The following is a 24,060-nucleotide window of genomic DNA, read 5'->3' as shown; positions in this document are numbered from 1 at the left end:
CCTAACCCTGTGGGATGACTCGATTTCCCCCTGAAGGCAGCTTGAGGAGTCGATTGAAAGGGTCAGAAAACTCAAGGATCAAGGCGATCCCAGACCTCCGCCAGTGAGAAGGCCCGCTCACAGAAGGTTGACCTCCGATGTTCCTCCGCCATCTCGGCCTACTCCTAGCCAGACCAGGAGAGACACCCCTACTATGGCCTGGTCACAGTCCTCTCAGCCCACCCATAGGGGAGCAGCCTCAGCTCAATCCTCTTATAGGCCTTCGTACGCAACGTCCAGAAGAGGGCGTTCAGGCCGCGCCTCTAGGAGAAGATAGGGAGGGAGGCCCCATACTCCTGCCGAAGCCTCAGGTGGCGGGATGCCTCAAACACTCTTGGCAAGCATGGAAAGACCACGGAGCAGACCCGTGGACAGTAGCAGTCCTGAAGGAAGGGTACATGTTACCCTTCTTAGTGTAACCCCCACCTCTGATACCAGATCAGCAGGCAGCGTGGCTAGCCCCCAAGGTCCCCCTTGAAAAAGACAGCCCTGCAGGAAGAAGTCTCAGCGATGTTGGCAAAAGGAGCGATGGAACCAATCAAGGACCCTGGTCCGGGGTTCTACAGCAGGCTGTTCCTGGTGAAGAAGGCGACTTCAAGATGGACACTCCGAAGTCGGTCTTAGCGTCCTGGAGGGAAGGTGACTTCATGATGTCAGTAGACCTCAAGGACGCCTACTCCAAATTCCAATTCATCCATCCAGCAGGAAGTACCTACGGGTAAAATGGGGTACCCAGGCATTGCAGTTCAGGATCCTCTGCTTCGGGCTGTCCACAACGGTCTCAGCCTGGGCACATGAACAGGGCATTCGCCTGATTCGGTACCTAGACGACTGGTTGTTACTTTCAGCCTCAGAGGAAGTACAGAGGGAACAAAGCGTGAAGCTTCTGCGGTTCTGCAACGTCCTGGGTATCATCATCAACCTGAAGAAGTCCCAATTGATACCCTCCACCAGGATGACCTACCTTGGAATAGTTCTGGACTCCCGGTTGGCAAGAGCCTTCACCTCCGCGGAGAGATTAGACAACCTAGACCGAGTCCTCCGCCCCTTCCTGTCGGACCAGCCCAGGAGAGCGAAAGACTGGCAGAGACTGTCATTAGAGAAACTGGTCCCCCAGGGCAGGCTGAAGCTCAGAGAGGTCCAGTGGAATCTGAAGGAGAACTGGAACTAGAGGGACTCCCCCCACAAGGTGATCCTGGTGTTCCCGGAGACGAAGGAAGTCCTAGTGTGGTGGTGCGGTAGGTCGAACACCCTCAAGGGAGTGCCCTTCGCAGCCGACCCTCCGGAGATGCTCCTGTTCACGGACGCATCAAAGGAGGGGTGGGGTGCCCATCTGCTCGGACGTTCAGCAAGAGGGACCTGGACGAGTGAGGAGAAAGCCCAGCACATAAACGTGTTAGAGATGCGGGCAGTACGAAGGGCGTGCCTGGAGTTCGTCCATCTACTCCGGGGGAATACCGTGGCGTTGATGTGCGACAACGCCACGGCAGTGGCCTACATAAAGAAACAAGGAGAACTAAGATCGAAGGAGTTGTGCGTCCTCACATTGGAACTGCTGGAATGGGCCGAAGTAGAACAGATCAGGATCTCAGCAAGGTTCTTTCAGGGAAAAAGGAATGTCCTGGCCGACGGCCTCAGCAGGATGAGACAAGTAGTGGGTTCCGAATGGTCCCTGCACCCAGAAGTAGCCAGAACCATCATTCTGAAATGGGGGTCGCCGGTGATGGATCTCTTCGCAACGAGGTTGAATGCTCAGCTCCCCGTGTTTTGTTCTCCTGTCCCAGACCCAAGAGTGGCGTTCGAGGACGCCTTCCAACATCCCTGGGACAACCTCGACGTTTACGTCTTCCCCCCTTTCGGGATGCTCAGACAGGTCCTCAACAGAGTAAGAAGGGCGGACAACCTGTGGATGACTTTGGTAGTGGCCTGGTGGCCGAAGAGAGAATGGTTTGTGGATCTAAAAGAACTGGCACGACTTCCACCTTGGCCCCTTCCAGACAGGCCAGACCTTCTTCGGCAACCACATTTCCAAAGGCTTCACGAAAACCCTCGGTCCCTCCGTCTTCACGCGTGGAGATTATCGAGCGTCTCCTGAGGAAAGAAGGCTATTCGTCATGGACGGCAGCGAGGATGTTAGGCTACCTGAGACGATCATCGGCAGCATTCTACCAAGCAAAGTGGGGCGCCTCTAAGAACATCAGGCCACTGAGGGCCTCCATCCCGGAGATAGCGGACTTCCTGGTTTATCTCAGGGACGTGGCAAAGATGTCCATCCCGGCCATCAAGTCTTCCTTCTGAAGGGCATCGACCTAGGATCCTCCAGACATCTCTCGATACTCATTAAGAGCTTCGAACAATCGTGTCCCCCACAAGCCATTCGGGTGCCACAGTGGGATGTGGGCAGGGTCCTGAAGATGTTGTCAGCGCCTCCCTTCGAACCCCTAAAGGACATCGTGGACAAGGATCTCACCCTCAAGACGGTTTTCCTATTGGCATTAGCTTTGGCGAAACGAGTAGGGGAGATACATGGACTGTCCTACAAGGTCTCTCACTCGAAGGGCTGGTGGAAGCTCACCTTCAGGTTCGTGCCGTCCTTCGTTGCGAAGACCCAGAATCCTGCCGTGTGGGATCCCAGGTTTGAGGGGTTCTCAATACCAGTAATTCCTCGTTCGGACAACTTGCGTCTGTGCCCTGTCAGGGCCGTAAGAAAATACTTAGAGAGGACAGCCAGACTTCGGCCCGAGATCAAAAGTCTGTGTGTCCACGGGCCTGGTGAAGAAGCCAGTCTCGAAGAACACTATCTCCTTCTGGTTGAGGCAGGTGATCATCAGGGCCTACAGTAAGGCAGGTATCCCCCTGCCGGGAAAGCCCAGACCCCACGACATTAGGGGTCTGAGCACCACGTTAGCGTTCGAGAAGAATATGGCAGTGGGCCAAATCCTGAGAGCAGGCACCTGGGCTAACCAGTCTACCTTCACTGCTCATTACTTGAAGGACTATTCAAGAAAATCCCTAGACGGTTTCTCGATAGGTACAGTAGGGTCCCGAATTACACGAGAATTTGGTCGATGAAAGGCCTCGTGTAATTGGAAATTCGTACATTTCGAAACACATCATGGCGGCAAACAGCAACCTACCCGTCAATTTTTTTTTCACTCCATTTCTAGCTTTCTAGCTATATATATACTGTGTGTGTGTGTGTATGTATGTGTGTGTGTGTGTGTGTGTGTGTGTGTTTGTGTGTGTGTATATATATATATATATATATATATATATATATATATATATATATATATATATATACTGTAGCTTTTATCTTAACAATACTGTAAGAAATCCTTCTTATAGATTTTTTTTATAAAATACTGTACAAAATTTCTTTAATGGATAAATAAAACAATAAAAAGTTGTTAAAGTTTTGATAATTTTCTATGCCTGTAGTATTTACTATTTTCCGAATAACGTAAAATTATTTCCTATCGATACAAAAAACAAAAAAGGGTTTTCAAGGTTTGATACAGTATCTAGCTATAGATACAAAAATACAAAAAACAAAAAAGGGCTTTCAAGGTTTGCTACAGTATCTAGCAATACTGTAGTTAAAAATTACAGTATACCGTACTGTACTGTATATCCATCATGACACACACGTAAACACGGCCACTAGGCGCAAGTGTGCACTAGGCTGCTGTACGATAATCAATCGTAATTTTCTGCCAGAAAACATCTTTAAAAAAACATTTTATTTAGTTGCATATTTTATCTATCCATCCTCTCCTAGAAAACCTTCAAACTCCTCCATATCATCCTCTGTGAACAGTTCTTCTAGAGAAGGAAGGCTTTGAAAAACATTTGAAGTTGAGGGGACGGCCGGATCAAGGACTACGGGCTGAGCAGGCTCGTCGTCGTCGTCACTCACGTTAGGCCTAACGTTAGGCCTAACGAATTTTGTTATGAGCGCCTGCTTCAACTTGTTCTGCTTCTGTATATGAAGATCGAAATAATACCTAAATGTTTGCTCAGCACCCTGAATCATTTCGGCTTTCCGAACCTCGCAAATCTGTAATGAAAAGTAAAATAAATATTAAGAAATGAACTTGAAAATTAGTCTTGAACGAACGATTCTCTCTCTCTCTCTCTCTCTCTCTCTCTCTCTCTCTCTCTCTCTCTCTCTCTCTCTCTCTCTCTCTCTCTCTCTCTCTCTCAGACACAAACGTTTCTGTTGCGCATTTTCACTATGTAATCGGTTACATATAAATGTACTGTATTACTTGACCATAAAAAATCAACTGATATAAATTCAAAATGTTATATAAATATACAATATCTTTAAAAGATATACAGTAACTCCAAAATTCAACATGAAATGAGTTTCTTGAAATGTCTTTAACGAACGTCTCTCTCTCTCTCTCTCTCTCTCTCTCTCTCTCTCTCTCTCTCTCTCTCTCTCTCTCTCTCTCTCTATTTTACATTTTCATCAAAATGTACAGTATATCAATGAAAAAAAAAACCGATTGAATGCCAAGAGTTAATTAAGCAAGTTAAGGTACGTACTTCATTTTCGGCAATAGTGGATTTCAAGATGTCGATTACTGCCAGAATGGAGGACACTTGGTGCATTGAAAGGTCCTTAGGAGCAGCATCATCTGTTGGCTGCTGTTGAGGTTCTTGTTGAAGAGTATCCTCGACTGCAGCGGCACTCATAATATCTTCCTCTGTTGCTTCTTCCCCTCCAGCATGTATTTCTAGGAGGTCGTCCTCGGCCACATCACCAAAACCTGTGAAAATACAATCAATACATTTATCATATAGAATTTTGAACAAGATATATAAAAGTTGTGTCAAATGATGCAGGAATGTACTGTATGTACAGTAAAAGAAATCTGGAAAAAATACTGTACCTGGTACTAGACGAGCTTCCTGTACGGCGGCTGCAAGAACATCACGTGATTGCTGAATTGGTTGCGTAATAGGAGGAACGAGGTGGGGAGCCAGCTTCAACCACCCATGCCTGATCGTTGCCACATTTAAGCCTTCCCATGCTTTCATAAGGTGGTCTACTGCATGTTTTACAGTAAATTTCCTCCAGAATTCGTGCACTGTGAGTAAATCTTCGTTTACTTCTTCCTCCATTGGCTCATCCACGTCTGAATCATCTTCAATCATCTGTTGAACCTCGATGTTAGACTCCGTACATCTCCGAAAATCTTGGAACACAGTTTTGTGATAGAGAGCTTTAACACAAGCGATGATTTCCTGAAAACAAAGGAAATAAAAATGATTAAGACAATTGTTATTTATAGCTTGCCCTCAACCCCCCTAATTCATTATGTTTAAATTCTCTCTCTCTCTCTCTCTCTCTCTCTCTCTCTCTCTCTCTCTCTCTCTCTCTCTCTCTCTCTCTCTCTCTCCACAATTTTCCTCAGAAAACGATACTCTTTACTTTGCCATCGAAATCTCTCTCTCTCTCTCTCTCTCTCTCTCTCTCTCTCTCTCTCTCTCTCTCTCTCTCTCTCTCTCTCTCTCTCTCTTATGCAATAATAAGAACTCACCTGATCTAAGGGTTGTAGAAGAGAAGTTGTGTTAGGAGGAAGAAAGACGACACGAACGTTTGGGTGTAGGCCATCCAAAAACGAAGGGTGTGCAGGGCAGTTGTCCAGAGTCAAGATGACGTTAAATTCACGGCCATCTTGAAGGCACTTCCGACGGGCGTCAGGAACAAAGCAGTTGAGGAGCCAATCTTGGGAAATGGTCGAATTTATCCATGCCTTTTTTGAGGACCTCCAGTACACGGGTGCATCTTTCATATCTTGAAGATGGTTGTAGCATCGAGGGTGTTTGGCTGTGTGCACGACAAGGGGCTTCATCTTATGGGTGCCTGTGCTATTGACACAGAATAGCACAGTAAATCGAGATTTGTCCGTTTTCCTCCCTCGTGCCTGCTTAACATTTTTAGCCAAAAATGTTGTTTTTGGCATCCTTTTGTACTGGAGGCCCGCCTCATCCATATTGTAGACAGCATCCGGGTGGTATCCTCCATCTTCGATTATTCCCTTCAGGATGGCAGGGAATTCCTTGGCTGCAATTTCATCCGCAGAGTTCCTCTCCCCCGTCATGTTAAGATTCCGTATACCCTTCCTCTCTAAAAACCTGTAAAGCCAGCCGGTTGATGCCTTAAAGCCAGATGGTAACACGTTGTGTTTCTTGCATATCAGGCTGTAGAAACTCTTTGCTTGGTCCATGATAGTCTTTTTGTCTAGGCCGACACCTTCGCTCTCCTTCCTGTTTATCCATAGAACAAGAAACCGCTCCATCTTGATAAGCTCCTTGCTATTCGTGGATGTATAACTCCTTGAGTCCAAGCTGGATGATCCATAGGAGTCGCACATTTTCAAAATTTGATCTTTATTCTTTAAAATGGATCTCACTGTAGACTCACTCATGTTCAGCTGACGGCCAATAGCACAGTTGTTTTTTCCTTCTGCTTTCAACTTAATGACAAGCTTTTTCGTCTCGATGGGATAAGTCTTTCTTTTTGGCTTAAGGGTCGGTGCAGACATGATGGGAATTATCGGAATGACTCGAATGAGTGCAGATCTTCACAGTGCGATAACTAGTTAGCGACTGAGAATAAAAAAAATAAAAAGCCTGATTGACAACGCTGATGAAGAGGATATCGAATACCGATTTTTCCCTAATTGATTTTTTTCTACGTTCTGTCTAATCCAATGTACAGTACTGTACATTCTTATGTAAAGGGCGAACCCCAACATTTCTTGATGCTGCTACACTTTAATTATAGATATTTTACCACCTATTTATAATCTTTATTTATAATAACATCTTTAGTTAAAGCTCTTCAATATCACTTTCAGGAGTAAATGCGTTTATGATCGACAATGAAACGTAAATAAAACGTTTTCCTTTTAAGGAGGCGTTTTTTTAGGAAAAAAAAAACACGAAACAAAATTGCTCATATTTCATTTATTTTGATTTTCTAAGGATAAATAAAACAACATTAATTATAACATTATTATTACATAGTACCTGGTAAGATATCTTTTGCCGCAAAAGTTAACCTATAGACAGATGTTAAAATTGGTTAGCGAGTTCGTTATGATCGGCGATGGAACGTACTAAACAAAGTAATGGGTTTGGTTGTAGTGACATGTTTGGCAGTAGCATGATATAAAATAGTCTTTATTTAATTTATTTTTTGGTTTCAAAAGTGCTATATAAAAGAATTTCAAACAATTTAGATGAAACGGAACACAACGCACTACTACTGGATGATAGCGGTAGTCTTACGAACGAAAGCAACAAAGGTGTTTGTTGATTTTTTTTTTTTTGGAAACTTTTCAATATTTCAAATGGCACCGTTGATTTTGATGGTTTTTAGTTTAAAGTTTAATGAATAAGGATTTTTCACCATAATCACAACGTAAGTATAAAAATTAATTAGTACAAATATGGAATATTATACAGTACATATAGGTGTTCGACAATTAGGCTAGCCTAGCGACAAGTTCACACAACAGATGGGCAAACCTTAACATTTTTCATCCAAAACTAGTCTTAAAATGTTTGAACAGAAATCTTACTCTCACATTCTTCCCCCCCCCCCCTTCTCAGACATCGGGGAACCATCACCACCCCCCCCAATACAATTAAGAAAACAATAGATTTCCTACGCTTCGCGGTGCTTGACTCGCGGATTTAGAATGCTCCTCGCAGATACAGGAAATTTAATTTTTTAAAACTATCGATCGCGTAATTGAGGAATCGCGTAATTAGAACACGTGTAATTCGGGACCCTACTGTACCATCGTTTCTGCGCTCCAAACGGTTTAAAGGTCTGGCCCCATTGATAACCACGGGTAGGAAGTACAAGAGAGACAGGTTCGTTCCTTATCCCCCTTGTTCCCCCCCCCCCCCCCCCGCCCTTTTTTTCTGCTTAAAATGGTCTCAGAAAGGACTCTGAGTCGGGATACAAGGACCCCTACTTTGGAAGGACATGGCTCCTAGGATTTCTTGCACAGGTGAGTTACTTAGACACTAAGATGAGTTTTTTGTGTAAGTTTCCCCTATTCTCGTTTTTCCTTGGGGTCATCAAGACCTAGCCTCCTATCTAGGTCTTGGGATATATCTCAGCACGGTCTCAGAGGGTTAAGGCCACTCCCACCTCCTAAAGTATAAGTCTCCTAAGAAAGTAGTTCGAGGTAAGTACTCCGTGTTGGAACAAATCACAAATTTTTAAGTAATTTGTTTTTTTAAATATTTAACTTATCCGGTGAATATATATAGCTGCAACTCTGTTGCTCGACAGACAAAAAACTGTAAAAAACTCGCCAGTGATTGCTATACAGGTTGCGGGTGTGCCCATCAGCGCCAACTGTCGGCCAGATACCATACTCAATGTAAACAAAGACTCAATTTCTTCTCTGTCGACGTGTCGACAAGACGTACATTACTCGCTGTTGAAACTTGGAGTTTTTTCTATCATCTTTGGTGAAGTACTCTATTTTGGTTTTGAGCTTTCGCCGTGCAGGGTTTTTCTTCAGATAAATCCTTGAACTCTTTTTTGTATCGGATTCATTGTTGATGACTTAGACCGTTTTTTGGAATTTTCCCTTGACCAATTCAAAATGGCTGACCTTTCACAAGTTCCCAAGTTTAGAAAATGCAATGCTAGGGACTGTTCTAGGCGTCTTCCAAAGGCTTCTCTCGACCCTCACACTGTTTGTTCCAATTGTCGGGGTAAAACCTGTCAATTGGAAGATTGGTGTGAGGAATGCGTGGGCCTTTCGGAATTCGATTTTATCGAATTTGAGAAGTACACACGCAGGCTAGAGAGAGATAGATTAAGGAGAAGTTCTTCTAGGTCGATAGATTTTTCCTCTCCTCATGCCCCTCAACCTATTCCTTCCCCTGTAGTGGTTGTTCCTAACCCCCCTCCTAGCACTCAGGAACCATCGATGGCTGACATGATGCGTGCTATCCATGCCCTGGGGGAGAGAGTTGAGTCCCTTGCAAGTGACCGCAATCAACTCATGGCGGATGTTAAGGAGCTAAAGTGCCAAAGTGCCGCGGGAAGTGTTAAAGTGCCTAGTGAAAGTGTTGTGATCAGTGTTGCGCTTGAGGGTTCGTCTGTTCGTGCCTGTCGTCCTCCTAGTCCGGGACCTCTTGCAAGCTCCCAAGCCCAGGGGAGAAGCAATGTCGTACGACGCATGGGTTCGAGAGGCCTTGATCAGCGAACAGACGTTCCCTCCATGGTATCAGGCGTATCTCCCCAAGATCGCCCCTACCTACGTAAGACGAGAGAGCCCGTTTTTACCTCGTCGTCTGAAGGTGTTTCTCGTAAGAAACTTTGGACCAAGGTCTCACGACCTTTAAAACGTAAGTCGGTCCCTTCAGGACAAGTCCAACGTCCCGGTTGTAGCCACTGGGTCAGTTCGGACTCGTTGCCGTCATCTGATGACTGCTCACCGCCTAAGAGAGGCAAAGCGGTACCGCCTCAGTCGCTAACCCCGTCTGTTGCCGCACCTGCTCCCGTAGACCCTAAATGGGCTTTGCTGCAAGATATGCAGTCCAAGCTTGCGTCCTTGTTGGAGGATTTTAATTCAGAGAAGGTTGCTGCTGAACCTTCTGGCCAACAACCTTCCAAGCGGTCTGTTGTGCGTCCTGTTGACGCTGAGGTTACCTTCTCGCGTCTACCAGTTGAGGTGGTTCCTCCTCCCATGCGGCCCAGTGTGGGTTGCCAGCCGCACGTTGACGTTAGGCGACGCACGGAGGTGGTTGTTGACGTTCAGGACGTTCATCAACCATAAGAGGTGACTTGTTTTGACGCGGTGCGTCAACCTCCGCGGTGTTGACTGCACAACCCAGATGGTCTAGACAGTCTCGGGTGGACGCTGTGCGTCCTCGCGCACCCATGGTTGTTGACAGTTCACAGACTGTGCAGCAGTTCCATGACGTTGCGTCCGGCTCCGTCACGCATGCACCAGTGCGACCGGACTCAGCGAGCCAGACGTTGCCCACTCCGTTGCCGTTTCCTCATCAGTTTTCGGATGAGGAACTTTCTGATGAGGACGTTGCTGAAGCACAAGACGATCAACCTTCGGAACTGGACGAGCCTAAGCCATCTCATCCATCATTGGACTTTAGAAAAGTCATGGCTGTATTCAAGGAGATGTTTCCAGACCACTTTGTTTCTGTGGCTCCTCGTTCTCCTCCGTCAGAGTTTGTATTAGGAATGCCTGCTACCGGACCTGCCTTTACGAAACTCGTTCTCTCACGCTCATCCAAGAGAGCTTTGCGGCTGTTGGGAGACTGGTTAGAGTCTAAGAAGAGGTTAGGGAAGACAGCATTTGCCTTTCCTCCTTCTAAACTCTCTTCTAGATCGAGCGTCTGGTATGCCACGGGAGAAGTTCTCGGCTTGGGAGTTCCTGCCTCTGCCCAGGGCGACTTCTCAAGTCTTGTAGACTCTCCCCGCCGCCTTGCCATGAGACGCTCGAAGGTTTGTTGGTCACCATCGGACCTGGACCACCTTCTTAAAGGGATATTTAGGGCTTTCGAAGTCTTTAACTTTTTAGACTGGTGCTTAGGAGCCCTGAGCAGGAAAATCTCTTCGGTAGATAAGGATATTTCCTTGCTCATTATGTCCTGCATGGACAAGGCCATCCGTGATGGGTCCAATGAGCTAGCTGCCTCATTCACGTCCGGAGTCCTGAAAAAGCGAGAGTCTCTCTGTTCGTTCCTGTCTGCTGGAGTTACGCCATGCCAGAGATCCGAACTTCTCTTTGCTCCCCTTTCCAAGTGCCTGTTTCCTGAAGCCTTGGTAAAGGAAATTGCCGCATCGTTAGTTCAGAAGGACACCCATGATCTAGTTGTGTCCTCGGCTCGCAAAGCTCCCCCTTTGCCTACATTCTCTGCTAGACTGAGAATAGACACTCCAGCGTCTCGCTTTATTCCGCCCTTTCGTGGCAGAGCCTCCAGCAGAGGAGGTGCTCGTGCCGAAGGGAAACGAGGGAAGAGGAAAGGACCTAAGTCCTCCAAGGGCAGAGTCTGACTGCCCGCAACTTCAGACAGCAGTGGGAGCCAGACTCAAGAACTTCTGGCAAGCCTGGGAGAAGAGAGGCGCAGATCAACAATCTGTGAAGTTACTCAGAGAGGGGTACAAAATCCCTTTAGTACGCAAACCCCCTCTAGCGACGTCCCCCATCGATCTCTCTCCCAGGTACAGAGAGGAAGAAAAGAGACAAGCCCTGAAACTGGAAGTGTGTCTTTTGCTAGAGAAGGGAGCGGTGGTCAAAGTCTCGGCCCTTCGATCACCGGGATTTTACAACCGTCTCTTCCTAGTTGCGAAGAAGACAGGAGGTTGGAGACCGGTGCTAGACGTCAATGCTCTGAATGTCTTTGTCACAAAGACGAAGTTCTCCATGGAGACCACAAAGTCAGTCTTAGCAGCGGTCAGGAAGGAAGACTGGATGGTCTCGCTAGACCTAAGGGACGCCTACTTCCATATCCCCATTCACTCAGACTCCCAACCTTTTCTGAGATTCGTCTTCGAAGATGTGGTTTACCAGTTTCGGGCCCTGTGCTTTGGCCTAAGCACAGCTCCTCTTGTGTTTATGAGGCTGATGAGGAATGTAGCCAAATTCCTCCACTTATCGGACATCCGAGCCTCCCTTTATTTGGACGACTGGCTTCTCAGAGCCTCTTCCAGTCGTCGCTGTCTGAAGGATCTAAAGTGGACTCTAGATCTGACCAAGGAATTGGGACTCCTAGTCAATTTGGAAAAGTCGCAGCTGGTCCCATCCCAAACTATTCTGTATTTAGGGATGGAGATTCACAGTCTAGCTTTTCGGGCTTTTCCGTCGGCCCCCAGAATAGATCAAGCCCTGCTATCCATCCAGAAGATGCTGAAGAAGGAACGCTGCTCAGTCAGGCTGTGGATGAGTCTGGTAGGGACGCTGTCATCCCTGGAACAATTTGTATCACTAGGAAGACTACACCTCCGTCCTCTTCAATACCATCTGGCTTTTCACTGGAAAAAGGACAAGACGCTAGAGGTGGTCTCGATCCCGATTTCCGGAAAGATAAAGTCTTGTCTGACTTGGTGGAAGGACAATATCAACCTAAGAGAGGGTCTTCCTCTGGCTGTTCAGACTCCCAACCACGTTCTCTTCTCGGACGCATCGGACTTGGGCTGGGGCGCGACACTGGACGGTCGGGAATGCTCAGGCCTGTGGAACTCGAGTCAAAGAAGCATGCATATCAACTGCAAGGACCTGTTGGCAGTTCATCTGGCTTTGAAAAGCTTCGAGTATCTCCTTCGAGGCAAAGTGGTGGAAGTAAACTCGGACAACACCACGGCCTTGGCGTACATCTCCAAACAAGGAGGTACCCACTCACTGACGTTGTACGAGATCGCAAGGGACCTGCTCATCTGGTCAAAAGGTCAAGACATCTCCCTAGTAACGAGGTTCATCCAAGGCGACTTGAACGTCATAGCAGATTGTCTCAGTCGGAAAGGGCAAGTAATTCCAACCGAATGGACCCTCCACAAGGATGTGTGCAAGAGACTTTGGGCCACTTGGGGTCAACCAACCATAGATCTCTTTGCAACCTCGCTGACCAAGAGGCTTCCAATCTATTGCTCTCCAGTCCCGGACCCAGCAGCAATACATATAGATGCCTTCCTCCTAGATTGGTCACATCTGGATCTCTACGCATTCCCACCGTTCAAGATTGTCAACAAGGTACTGCAGAAGTTCGCCTCTCACGAAGGGACAAGGCTGACGTTAGTTACTCCCCTCTGGCCCGCGAGAGAATGGTTCACCGAGGTACTTCGATGGTTAGTAGACGTTCCCAGAAGTTTTCCTCTAAGGGTAGACCTTCTACGTCAGCCACACGTAAAGAAGGTACACCAAAGCCTCCACGCTCTTCGTCTGACTGCCTTCAGACTATCGAAAGACTCTCAAGAGCTAGAGGCTTTTCGAAGGAGGCAGCCAGTGCGATTGCTAGAGCAAGGAGAGCGTCTACCATTAGAGTCTACCAATCGAAGTGGGAAGTCTTCCGAGACTGGTGCAAGTCAGTTTCTGTATCCTCGACCAGTACCTCTGTAGCTCAAATAGCTGATTTTCTCTTATACCTGAGAAAAGGACGATCCCTTTCAGCTCCCACTATCAAGGGCTACAGAAGCATGTTGGCATCGGTCTTCCGGCATAGAGGCTTAGATCTTTCCAACAATAAAGATCTGCAAGACTTCCTTAAGTCTTATGAGACCACCAAGGAGCGTCATTTGGCTACCCCTGGATGGAATTTAGACGTGGTACTAAGATTCCTCATGTCAGACAGGTTTGAGCCGTTACAATCAGCCTCCCTGAAAGATCTCACTCTTAAGACTCTTTTCCTGGTTTGCTTAGCCTCGGCTAAAAGAGTCAGTGAGATTCATGCCTTCAGCAAGAACATTGGATTTTCGTCGGAAAAAGCTACTTGTTCGCTGCAACTTGGTTTTCTAGCCAAAAATGAGCTGCCTTCTCGGCCTTGGCCTAAATCTTTCGATATTCCCAGCTTATCGGAGATCGTAGGCAATGAACTAGAAAGAGTCTTATGCCCTGTTAGAGCTCTTAAGTTCTATTTAAAGCATACTAAACCTTTACGAGGCCAATCTGAAGCTTTATGGTGTTCAGTTAAGAAACCATCCTTGCCTATGTCAAAGAATGCTTTGTCATACTTTATCAGATTGTTAATACGAGAAGCTCATTCACATCTGAGTGAGGAAGACCGAGCTTTGCTTAAAGTGAAGACGCACGAAGTTAGAGCTGTAGCAACTTCCGTGGCCTTTAAGCAAAATAGATCTCTGCAAAGTATAATGGACGCAACCTATTGGAGAAGTAAGTCAGTGTTCGCGTCTTTTTACTTAAAAGATGTCCAGTCTCTTTACGAGAACTGCTACACACTGGGACCATTCGTAGCAGCGAGTGCAGTAGTGGGTGAGGGCTCAACCACTACAATTCCCTAATTCCATATCCTTTTAATCTGTCTCTTGAAATGTTTTTAATGTTGTTTTTATGGGTTGTCCGGAAGGCTAAGAAGCCTTTCGCATCCTGGTTGATTTGGCGGGTGGTCAAAGTCATTTCTTGAGAGCGCCCAGATTAGGGGTTTGATGAGGTCCTGTTGTATGGGTTGCAGCCCTTGATACTTCAGCTCCTAGGGGTCTGTCAGCATCCTAAGAGGATCGCGAGGCTCCGTAAGGAAGACGTACTTATAAGGCAGAGTAATCGTCTAAGTCGACTTCCTTACCAGGTACCTATTTATTTTGTTTTTGTTATATTGATAACTTCTAAAATGAAATAAAAACTCTTAGCTCATAAGATGTAAACATATTTAACTGGTCTCTACCCACCACCCTGGGTGTGAATCAGCTATATATATTCACCGGCTAAGTTAAATATTTAAAAATGATATTTTAATTATAAAATAAATTTTTGAATATACTTACCCGGTGAATATATAAATTAAACGACCCTCCCTTCCTCCCCAATAGAGACGCAGTGGGATGAGAAGAAATTGAGTCTTTGTTTACATTGAGTATGGTATCTGGCCGACAGTTGGCGCTGATGGGCACACCCGCAACCTGTATAGCGATCGCTGGCGAGTTTTTTACAGTTTTTTGTCTGTCGAGCAACAGAGTTGCAGCTATATATATTCACCGGGTAAGTATATTCAAAAATTTATTTTATAATTAAAATATCATTTTTCTTATCAGTACAGTACTTACCTCGAACTACGTAAGGGTAATGGCCTGCCCTTCCTTCCCCGAGTGCCTTATGGAATTCTTAGAGACCTAAAACTACCAAGAACTTACTGGAGGTCGAGACCTGAGCAAGCATGCTCACTGACCCAGGGTTAGCCTCAGGGCATGTCTCACTCCGCCTGAGGTTACCCCTCATAGAAAATGGGTATAGGGTAGACTACACAAAACTCTGGTCGGTTGGGAGGAGATCCCAGATACTCCTAAGTAAGATCCTTTGTCTCTTGAAAGCGTGTGGGTTTTTCGAGTGGTAGTAGGTTGGCCAGGGCACCAGCCACCCGTTGAGATACTACCGCTAGAGTGTTATGGGGTCCTTTGACTGGCCAGACAGTACTACATTGGACCCTTCTCTCTGGTTACGGTTCACTTTCCCTTTGCCTACACATACACCGAATAGTCTGGCTTATTCTTTACATATTCTCCTCTATCCTCATACACCTGACAACACTGAGATTACCAAACAATTCTTCTTCACCAAAGGGGTTAACTACTGAACTGTAATTGTTTAGTGGCTACTTTCCTCTTGGTAAGGGTAGAAGAGACTCTTTAGCTATGGTAAGCAGCTCTTCTAGGAGAAGGACACTCCAAAATCAAACCATTGTTCTCTAGTCTTGGGTAGTGCCATAGCCTCCGTACCATGGTCTTCCACTGTCTTGGGTTAGAGTTCTCTTGCTTGAGGGTACACTCGGGCACACTATTCTATCTAATTTCTCTTCCTCATGTTTTGTTAAAGTTTTTATAGTTTACATAGATATTTGTTTTATTATTCTTGAAATATTTATTTTTTCCCTTGTTTCCTTTCCTCACTGGGCTATTTTCCCTGTTGGAGCCCCTGGGCTTATAGCATTCTGCTTTTCCAACTAGGGTTGTAGCTTAGCAATTAATAATAATAATAATAATACACCAGCAGTGGCTTGACCTTACAGTCACCGCTGGCGTTGGCACACAAGGCTAAAGTTGACCGTTCCTTCATGGGTTTATGGCCCGGTAGTCTCTTCTCCTCTACCGTGTTGAAAGTCCTCCTGGGCATCATCTTCCAGAAAAGGCCAGTTTCATTGCAGTTGAAGACTTGTTGGGGGATGAAGCCATGTCGGGCGATAACCGAGGCAAAGTTTGTGACGAAGTCCGCCGCGGCATTCGAGTCGGAACGTGCTGCTTCCCCATACCTCACAACTGAGTGTATCCCAGTCCGTTTTGTTAAAATTATCCAACCAGCCACGACTGGCTTTGAAGGTTTCCACTGGCGTCAAAGTCTCCCCTCTCTCAGCTGCTTGCTTCCCTTTCAAGTCACCATAGATTCTGCTGGCCTTTTCACATATGATGGTCTTGGTCACGCTATCTCCCGCCAACTGTTTCTCCTTTATCCATAATAAAAGAAACCTCTCCATCTCGTCGTGAATATCTGCGCAGCTTGGAAAGGATGGTTACTCCTTTGGAAGGCTCCTCTCATATTGGCGCGCCAGCTCAGTCACTCTTATGTCACTCATGTTTTTTTATTATTTCATGCTTCATCTCCATTGTCATCATACGCTTTTTATTTTCACCACCCTTATTTGCACTCGTTTGCTTTGGACCCATTGATTATTCAGTTAATTTTGCTCTGATTAGCGCAAAAAACACATAAAAAAAGCAAACACTACAGCCGATGCTCGGAGATAACTTTAGTCGACGGATATCCGACGGAAAAGACCGAGTAATGCTGTTCTGGTGAGAAGCCTCTTTCACACTCAGCCACCTGGCGGCCGCATAGGGAACTACCTTGTATCTCAAATTTTTTCTCGTATCAGGACAAATATTTGTTCGGAACTCTCCTCGTATCTCAAGTTTCTCGTATGTTGGGATACTCATATCTCTAGGTATTACTTTATTGGTATTTTTTAATGATACAAACCTTGAGCTCTTTATACAAATTTGTCCCGCCATCACCTGTACTCCTGCAAGTCCTGCCTGCAATAAAAAAGACGAGAACTAACACCCCCCCCCCCCCGCCCCCCGCTAACTAGCGGTGGGGTAGGTACATCTCGGTAACAGTCCTCTGGCTAGGCTTCCAGCTTCGTTGAAAGTATATTCTTTAAAAGAGCTCAAGGTTTGCATCATTAGGAAAAATACAAATTACTTTAAATTTGTCATTTTTATTACAGTATTCCTTTGCACTAGTTGAAAAAACTGAATGCTACAAGTCGGTACATTATACTGTATCTGACTATCACTCTTGGTACATATGCAATTAAACAGAGAGTAAGGAAGTGTTTATATATAATTTTCCGCTTTATTTTCAAGTTTCAAGAGAACTGTTTATTGAATGATTTCAGAATTATGTTGCATTTGAACTGAAGAGAGTCTTTGTCAACTGAGAAACCTCCTCTCCAAGAAAACACTAGGAATTATTTGTAAATTTATGATAATCATGGTCTGGACAACTAGTTTATTTTAGAATGACCAAATGGTTTTCCACCTTAAACAATTATTGTCATTCTATTTTACAGGATAGAAAAGTATCGACCCATAGTCTTCACGGATATTGTCGGCAATTCTGAGACTGTGGCTCGACTTGAAGTTTTTGCAGAGCAAGGAAATGTACCAAATATCATTATAGCAGTAAGTCTTTGGATTATTTTAAGGTATAATGAATGAGAAGCTTTATGATTACCATTAATATTTTTATATATTTCCCATAGTTGTGTCGAACATGAAATTTGTTCTCCTCACTGTTTTTTGCCTTGTACGATTTCTGTCTGACTTTCTGCTTGGTTTAAGTTTTAATGTATTCACTTATCCATAATATTCAGCGACTGCTCTGATTTTCATCCTTCTTTTCATGTTGCTTACTTAGACTTAACCTAGTGCAACAAAATTTTTTTGTTTTTCAAGTATCATGGTGATCTATATTACCTAACTCCCTCGAAAGTCAATAGTTGACCATGTAAAAAGTTTGATATAACAAGATTTGGACTCAGGGAAGAATTATTTATTTAGTACTGTAATATAATGCAGTATCACAGAAACTGTATGGTGACTTGTTGAATTTTTCAAATGCTGAGCAAAATCCTAGTAGCCTAAATCAGGTTTAATGCTTGAGATTAGATTTTAAAAGCATTACATACTTGACTGCCAGACTGGTTGCCTCATACAGGGAAACAAGTTAGCCTTTTGCTGTCTTTCTTTAAGAAAAGGAAAAAATAATGTCTGACTGATACTGTCCTCCACCCGAGGTCAGCTTTTCCAGCACAGAAACAGTCTTTGTGCGTTTTGTCACGATTTGAGTATCGTGATAAATTGGGAGGTGTTCAACCTCAGAGCCAAGAAGAGAATCAAGTACCTCGGTATGCTGGTGGACACAAAGAAGACGATGATCATTCCTTTGGAGAGTCACATCAGTAATGCAGCCTTCCCTCCTCAAACAACTTATCCCAGCATAGCAATGACAAAAGTTTCCTTGATACCTCTTGTCCCTGCAGAAGCTTGTACCTCATGGGCGTCTTCATCAGTGTTCTTCCCAGTGGTGCCTAAAGGCACACTGGGTAGCAGTCACCGACTCCCCTCAACACCTATTTCCAATCAACCAGGAAGTAAAGTACAGTACAGTAGATCTAGCATGGTGGCTATGGGACAAGAATCTGCTCAAAGGAGCTACCGTGAAGAGTGCTCTTCTCTGGAGATGTTTCTCTTCAATGGCACATCAAAGGAACTGTGGAATGCCCACCTGAGGAATGAAATCACCTTGTAGTATTGGTCCAAGGAGGAAAGACGATTTCACATCAAGATCTTAGAAATGAAAACAATGATTCTGGCCCTGGAGTCATTTCAAGTTCAGTTGTTTGGTTACTCAGTGGCATTGATGAGCAACGTCATTACTTTGTGGCCTAGGTTAACAAGTGAGAAGGTACTGTTTCACCATTCTTTTTTAAGTTAGCAAGACTGGTGTACTCCTGGGCACTTGACAACTGTGTGGAGCTTGTCAGTAAGGTTCATTCCAGGCAAGAGGAATATAATCGCTGATAAGTTCAATTGCCAGGGTCAAATGGTTGGAGCATAGTGGTCGCTTCATACTGTAGTAGCAAAAAGCTCAACAGCAAGCTTCCGGTCTACTGTTCAATTTCGGAACCAGTAGCAGCTTTAGAGGATGTCTTCCAACACCTGTGTTATGGCCTTGATGCTAATGCTATTTTGCTGCTTTGCCTGATTCAAAGTGTAATCGGCAGATGGCCGATTACCCCAAATCTCAGGATGACCCTGGTAGCTTCCAAATGGCCACAAGCAGAATGGTACTCAGACTCCTTGGAACTTCCCGTTGTTGCCAGTGCCACATTGAGAGTATACTGCTCACTGAGATCCCAGTCTCTTTATTGATGGAATCTATCCAGCATCTCCTTTTAGAGAAATGCTTTTTGCAAGGCACTGCAAAGATCTCTGGGTATCTGCAATTGTCTATCAAACAAAGTTTGCCATTTTCTGTGATTTGTGAAAGATAAGAGGACGGCTGTAATTTTAGCAAGATTGCGTATTGGTTATAGAAAATTGAGCCATGGATTTTTAATGTGCACACCAGGGGAAACAGTTACCAGGTGCAATGTGTGGCACTATTTTAACTATGCACCATTTTTATTGCAACTAAAGCTTTCAGAAGACAAAGACAAAGACAAAAGCGGTGAGGTATCGAGAACCAATCTAGATTTGGAGATGTCTCGGTGCACTGTACGGGGTTTTGCACTCCTGCTAACAGCGCTTGGTTTTATACTGAATTGAGCATGAGCATTGTAGATCAAGATGAAGGGGGCCACCCTTCTCTTCTTCCCTTAGAATATTGGGGTACACGTCCGTCTCGCTAAAGATATTTTTGTTCTGAAGGTAGAGAAATTGACTAATGGTATTGTGAGAGGAACCAGCAATTCCCTAACATTCGCCTTAATGGGAATATAATCCTCATTCTCCTCATGATCGGTTATGGCAAGATCAGTCATCTCATGATCGTTCTCCTCGTGACTCCTGGACCACCTGTGATGCTCCCGCTTAGAGCATGAACGAGCTCACCTATCACCTGTTTTTTCCCCACTCAGCCTACCCATATGCTCGCGTGACTGGGAACAAGAACAGGTAACCCATGTTGCTTTGAGGGAGGAGGAGTCTCGTGGTTTTTAATGCCCCAGTGGCGCCATACTTTATTCTAGCAGAGTCGGAGAATCCTGAGAGTGTTAATTTTCAAGTTTTTGTTCTCATTTGTGAATGCAATGAGCTTGAGGTCAAGTTAGCTCCTGTGACAGCGGGTTTGTCGCTCATTGATTGGCTGCTTGGCCCCCCTCAAAAATCAAATGCCTCACTTAGATCTCCAGTCCAGAGAATTCACTACAATCTAGCAGGTCGAGCAAGATCCTGCCTCTGCACACTCAAGAGTGACTCTATGTTGCCTGTGGAGAGACTTAAGACTGAGGGCAAAGTCTTCTCAACTCTTCCATGACCAGCCTCCAGGTGGCTTCCTGGATTGACCAGTAGTCTGGTGCAGTCACTCTACTCTAGATTTGGCAAATCCTGAGATGTTGGTGAAGTACAGTAAGTTGTTTGTGTCTAATGCAAAGGCATTAACCTTCAGGGAGCACCCAATGGGCCAACGAGGTCCCAAAGATGAAGGATGCAGTGGTTTCCCAGTCTTCCAGGTAAGTTGGACAAGAGTCGATGTCAGCGTTGACGAATGCCCTGTACTGGAGACTAATGTCTCTTTCCTCAGAGGGGACAGAAAGGCAACAATAGAGAAGTGGAGGAAGGCTAGCCATGAATCCCTCATCCTCTTGCAATTACGTTCCGGGGCCCAGGCCCTTTGAAGGCAGTTTTGGCGAGACCTACAGGCTCTGCTATACCTTCGGGATTGGCTTTGAAGAAAGCTCTGGCAGCCTTCAAAGTCTGATCTGGACCTCTTGCTGCCTTTTCCTCTAAGAAAGGTGCAAACATATCTCCTCCTTGTAGAGGTAAAAACAGATTGGTGTACTGAAGTAAGGAGTGTGCATCCTTTTCATTTTTCAGGAATTGGAGTAGTTGCCAGGTACTGCTTGCTGAATATAGCTCTGCTTATGCCTGAAACATTCAGAGAACTGATTCAATTCATTGTAGTGCCATTATACAATGCAGTACAGTACCTGTACTTCACATGGAGACTTATTTATGTAGTTATGTTGGTTTTGTAGTATGATAGCAGGTTGTATAACTTTTCATGTTTATTATGTATATAGGGAGCATATGTCACTTTATAGAGATAAAATTCAATCCATGTCGAAAAGTGCCTTATGGTTGGTGTCTTGGAACGAATTAACGAGGTAGGTTTGGGGTATTACTGTAGTGATGAACATGGATTGTCATGATCTGCAAGTCATAACGCTTTGACCAATATCTTCCCTTTATGTGTATTTCTATTGAATTTAAAGGTACCTTGGTGATACTAGTAAAGTAGAAATTAAATTATAGGGCCACTGGTATCACAAATCCTAACATTAATAACAACTTTGTGACTGTAAAAGGAAACTAGGTAGAAAAAGTGAACATAAGTCTGTGCTCCTGCCTTTTGCGTACCTACCTCAGCGTTTTCATGTTCCAAATTTCACCAAAATCTAACCACTTCTTGCCAATCATAACTGCATCCTTTGATGAGAGTGTTCAAGAAAATCAACTTTTTGTATGACTTTAACAAAGAAACAAAAACATGCAGTAATCCATCAGCAACGGTAACAATGCTGAAATTACCTTAAGGATTGATTTTTACAGTATAAGAAAAGTAACTTTCTTTTTTTTTTTTTCAATTTTATTGCTAAGATAACTAATGTCTTTCTTACAGGGTCCACCAGGTGTTGGTAAGACTACAACAATTCTTTGTCTTGCCCGTGCACTATTGGGTCCTACCTTCAAGGATGCTGTTTTAGAACTAAATGCTTCAAATGACAGAGGTATAGATGTCGTGCGAAACAAAATTAAGATGTTTGCTCAGCAAAAAGTCACCTTGCCTAAAGGACGTCACAAAATCATTATTCTGGATGAAGCGGACAGGTATGGAATATGACGTTTTTTGTGTAATGTATTGATGAACATTTTTCTTTGGTTTGATTTATGGCTGCTGCAGAACTAGATGTTTCCTTGTTTTTTCACTAGTGTACTTTTTTCATTTTGCTGTAAGTGCAAGTTTTGCCCTCTAGGGACAGTATATCAATACTATGCTATGCAAGATAACCGTATCAAATACTAGTGTTATATGAATTAACAGTTGAATATTGCTCTTGACTTAGGAAGGTTCAAAGTTTGCAATATATCTAATTTCTTTGCAAATAAAAGAAAGTTTAGTCTATCTATCAAGCATTATATATAGCCTACTGCCTACCACACAGTAAATAATAATTGTTCCAACACGAAGTACTTACCTCGAACTACTTTCTTAGGAGTATCTGGGATCTCCTCCCATCCGACCAGAGTTTTGTGTAGTTTACCCTAAATCTATTTTCTATGAGGGGTAACCGCAGGCGGAGTGATACGCGCCCTGAGGCTAACCCCGGGTCAGAGAGCATGCCTGCTCAGGTCTCGACCTCCAGTAAGTTCTCTGGTCACGTCGCGATATCATCTCGCCGCTCTCCTTAATCCCAGTGTGACTTTGTGTGTCCCACGCGGTACCCTCGTGGTCCCATTGTGCTTTCCCTGTGCGCGCTTGTGTCTTTTAGTGCTTCTCCTTCATCATGGAGCATCCTCGCCGTTGTCCTGGGCCTATGGCCGGCAAATCGTGTGGAGCGTTCCTCTCTAAACCCGAAGTTGACCCGCACTCTTTGTGTTCTTCGTGCAGGGACAGCGTGTGTTCCCCTTCTGCCACGTGTCCGGAGTGCGAGTCGTGGAATGAGGTGCAGTGGGTGCGGTATAGCACCAAAAAGAAGAAGGCGACGAAGAAGTCGCCTAAGAAGCCCAGCGTCCCTTCCTCCCGTGCTTCGCCGGGCGCCTCATCGGTCCAAGCTTCTCTTCCAACCTCCCCTACCCAGATTAGGGGACGAGGTAAGTCCGTTGCAGGGAAGAGGCCCGCGGCCCTTCCCCAAGAGTCTGACCTTCAAGACAGTAGTGGTGTGGCGTCATTCCAGGCGAGGGAGGGGGGGGGAGTGTTTTCGGGAGACGGTGGCCTGGTGCCTGCAGGTCACGTCTCTTCAGATGACCCCATGTGGGGGAAAAATGTTACTAATTCCTCTCCAGCCTCTTGGGCGTGTTTTTCAGGCGGTTCAGCAGCCGAGGGCAACGTCGAGAAGGAGCTTTCCCCGCTGTCGGACCCCACTGCGTGGGTTCCCCCTAAGATGCCCTTCAGGTCCCCGATGAGGATGGAGGAAGACTTCGGGACCTGATCTCCCATGGGAGAGCCTCCTCGCTCCCCCCCAGCGCCGTCAGCCGTTTTCCCAGAGGTGTTTTTGCAGGTGTCGTCTTCCACGGAACGTCGCAGGAATCATCCTACACCAACGAGGGAGGCGAGGTCTTCGAAGCGGGCCTATAAGTCGTCGGTCTCCTTAGTGGAGCTTTCCTGCTCTTCGGAGGACGAGGCGCTGAGGAAGCTCAGGAGACGAAGGAAGAAGTCCCGCAAGAAGTTGTCGTGCTCCCGCTCCCCCCCGAGGTCGCGCCACGAGAGTCGGTGCCCAAGATCCCCCAAGAGCAGAGATGTTGGACCCAGGACGGACGCCCCCATCCCGACGGCGATGCCCGTCCTTCGACGTGAACCCCCGCGAGAGCGTCTGTCCAGGACTCCCCCACGTGCGAAGTTCTCCGTCGGAGTACCCCCGTCACGTGTCAGCGCGCCCGTCGGAGGATCTCGACAACCATGGAGAGGTGCCTATCGGAGGGTGATAGGCCTCGTCAGAAGTCACCACAGGCTGGACGTGCCGGAACCCTCCTCCGAAGATGCATGGCGTTCCAGCCTCAACAGGATAGTGGACGCCCCGGTCCAGCAGCGCCCCTCCTTGGCTCTTCCTTTAGCGAGGGACGTTAAGTTGGGAAGAGTCCACGTGGACAGGATCGTGGCCAACCACGCCGAGGCGCCCAAGAGCCAGAGCGCCTCCAAGCTGCTCCAGGGCCTGAAGTCCCAGAGCAAGTTCTACCTCCCAGAGGGACAGCGAGCGGGCGCCTGTGCACTGGAGCCAGCACTCACCGTGTTGGGGCAGGGAGCCTCAGAAGAAAGGGTGTCCATGGCTCCGATTTTCTTCTCT

The 24,060-nt window shown here is 45.8% G+C and overlaps 2 protein-coding genes across 2 annotated transcripts in view; one reads left to right on the top strand and one right to left on the bottom strand.

Annotated features, from left to right (window-relative positions):
- The window catches only part of LOC137644976 (replication factor C subunit 2-like), a 57,744-nt gene that overhangs the window by 16,551 nt on the left and 17,133 nt on the right, over positions 1-24,060 (top strand). The window contains exons 2-3 of the mRNA XM_068377845.1: positions 17,344-17,455; positions 21,678-21,886. Of these exons, the coding sequence (XP_068233946.1) occupies positions 17,344-17,455; positions 21,678-21,886 (321 nt within the window). The remainder of the gene's footprint in view (positions 1-17,343; positions 17,456-21,677; positions 21,887-24,060) is intronic.
- LOC137644975 (uncharacterized) lies at positions 3,479-5,393 on the bottom strand. The gene is made up of 3 exons (XM_068377844.1): positions 4,941-5,393; positions 4,594-4,817; positions 3,479-4,099 (listed from the first exon to the last, which is right to left on the bottom strand). Exons 1-3 carry the CDS (start codon positions 5,203-5,205, stop codon positions 3,803-3,805), a joined length of 786 nt encoding a protein of 261 aa, XP_068233945.1. The 5' UTR covers positions 5,206-5,393; the 3' UTR covers positions 3,479-3,802.

Source organism: Palaemon carinicauda, chromosome 8, assembly GCF_036898095.1.
Source record: "Palaemon carinicauda isolate YSFRI2023 chromosome 8, ASM3689809v2, whole genome shotgun sequence".
NCBI lineage: Eukaryota > Metazoa > Arthropoda > Malacostraca > Decapoda > Palaemonidae > Palaemon > Palaemon carinicauda.
The sequence above is the reverse complement of the archived record's forward strand: the minus strand, read 5'-3'. Positions and strand labels throughout refer to the sequence as shown.

Excerpts from the sequence above, each read along its gene's own strand:
- LOC137644975 (XM_068377844.1), bottom strand. The coding sequence starts at position 5,205 with ATGATTGAAGATGATTCAGACGTGGATGAGCCAATGGAGGAAGAAGTA. Across the intron at positions 4,818-4,940 it reads GGAAGCTCGTCTAGTACCAG|GTTTTGGTGATGTGGCCGAG; the intron begins GTACAGTATTTT and ends GTATTTTCACAG. Across the intron at positions 4,100-4,593 it reads CCACTATTGCCGAAAATGAA|ATTTGCGAGGTTCGGAAAGC; the intron begins GTACGTACCTTA and ends TTTTCATTACAG.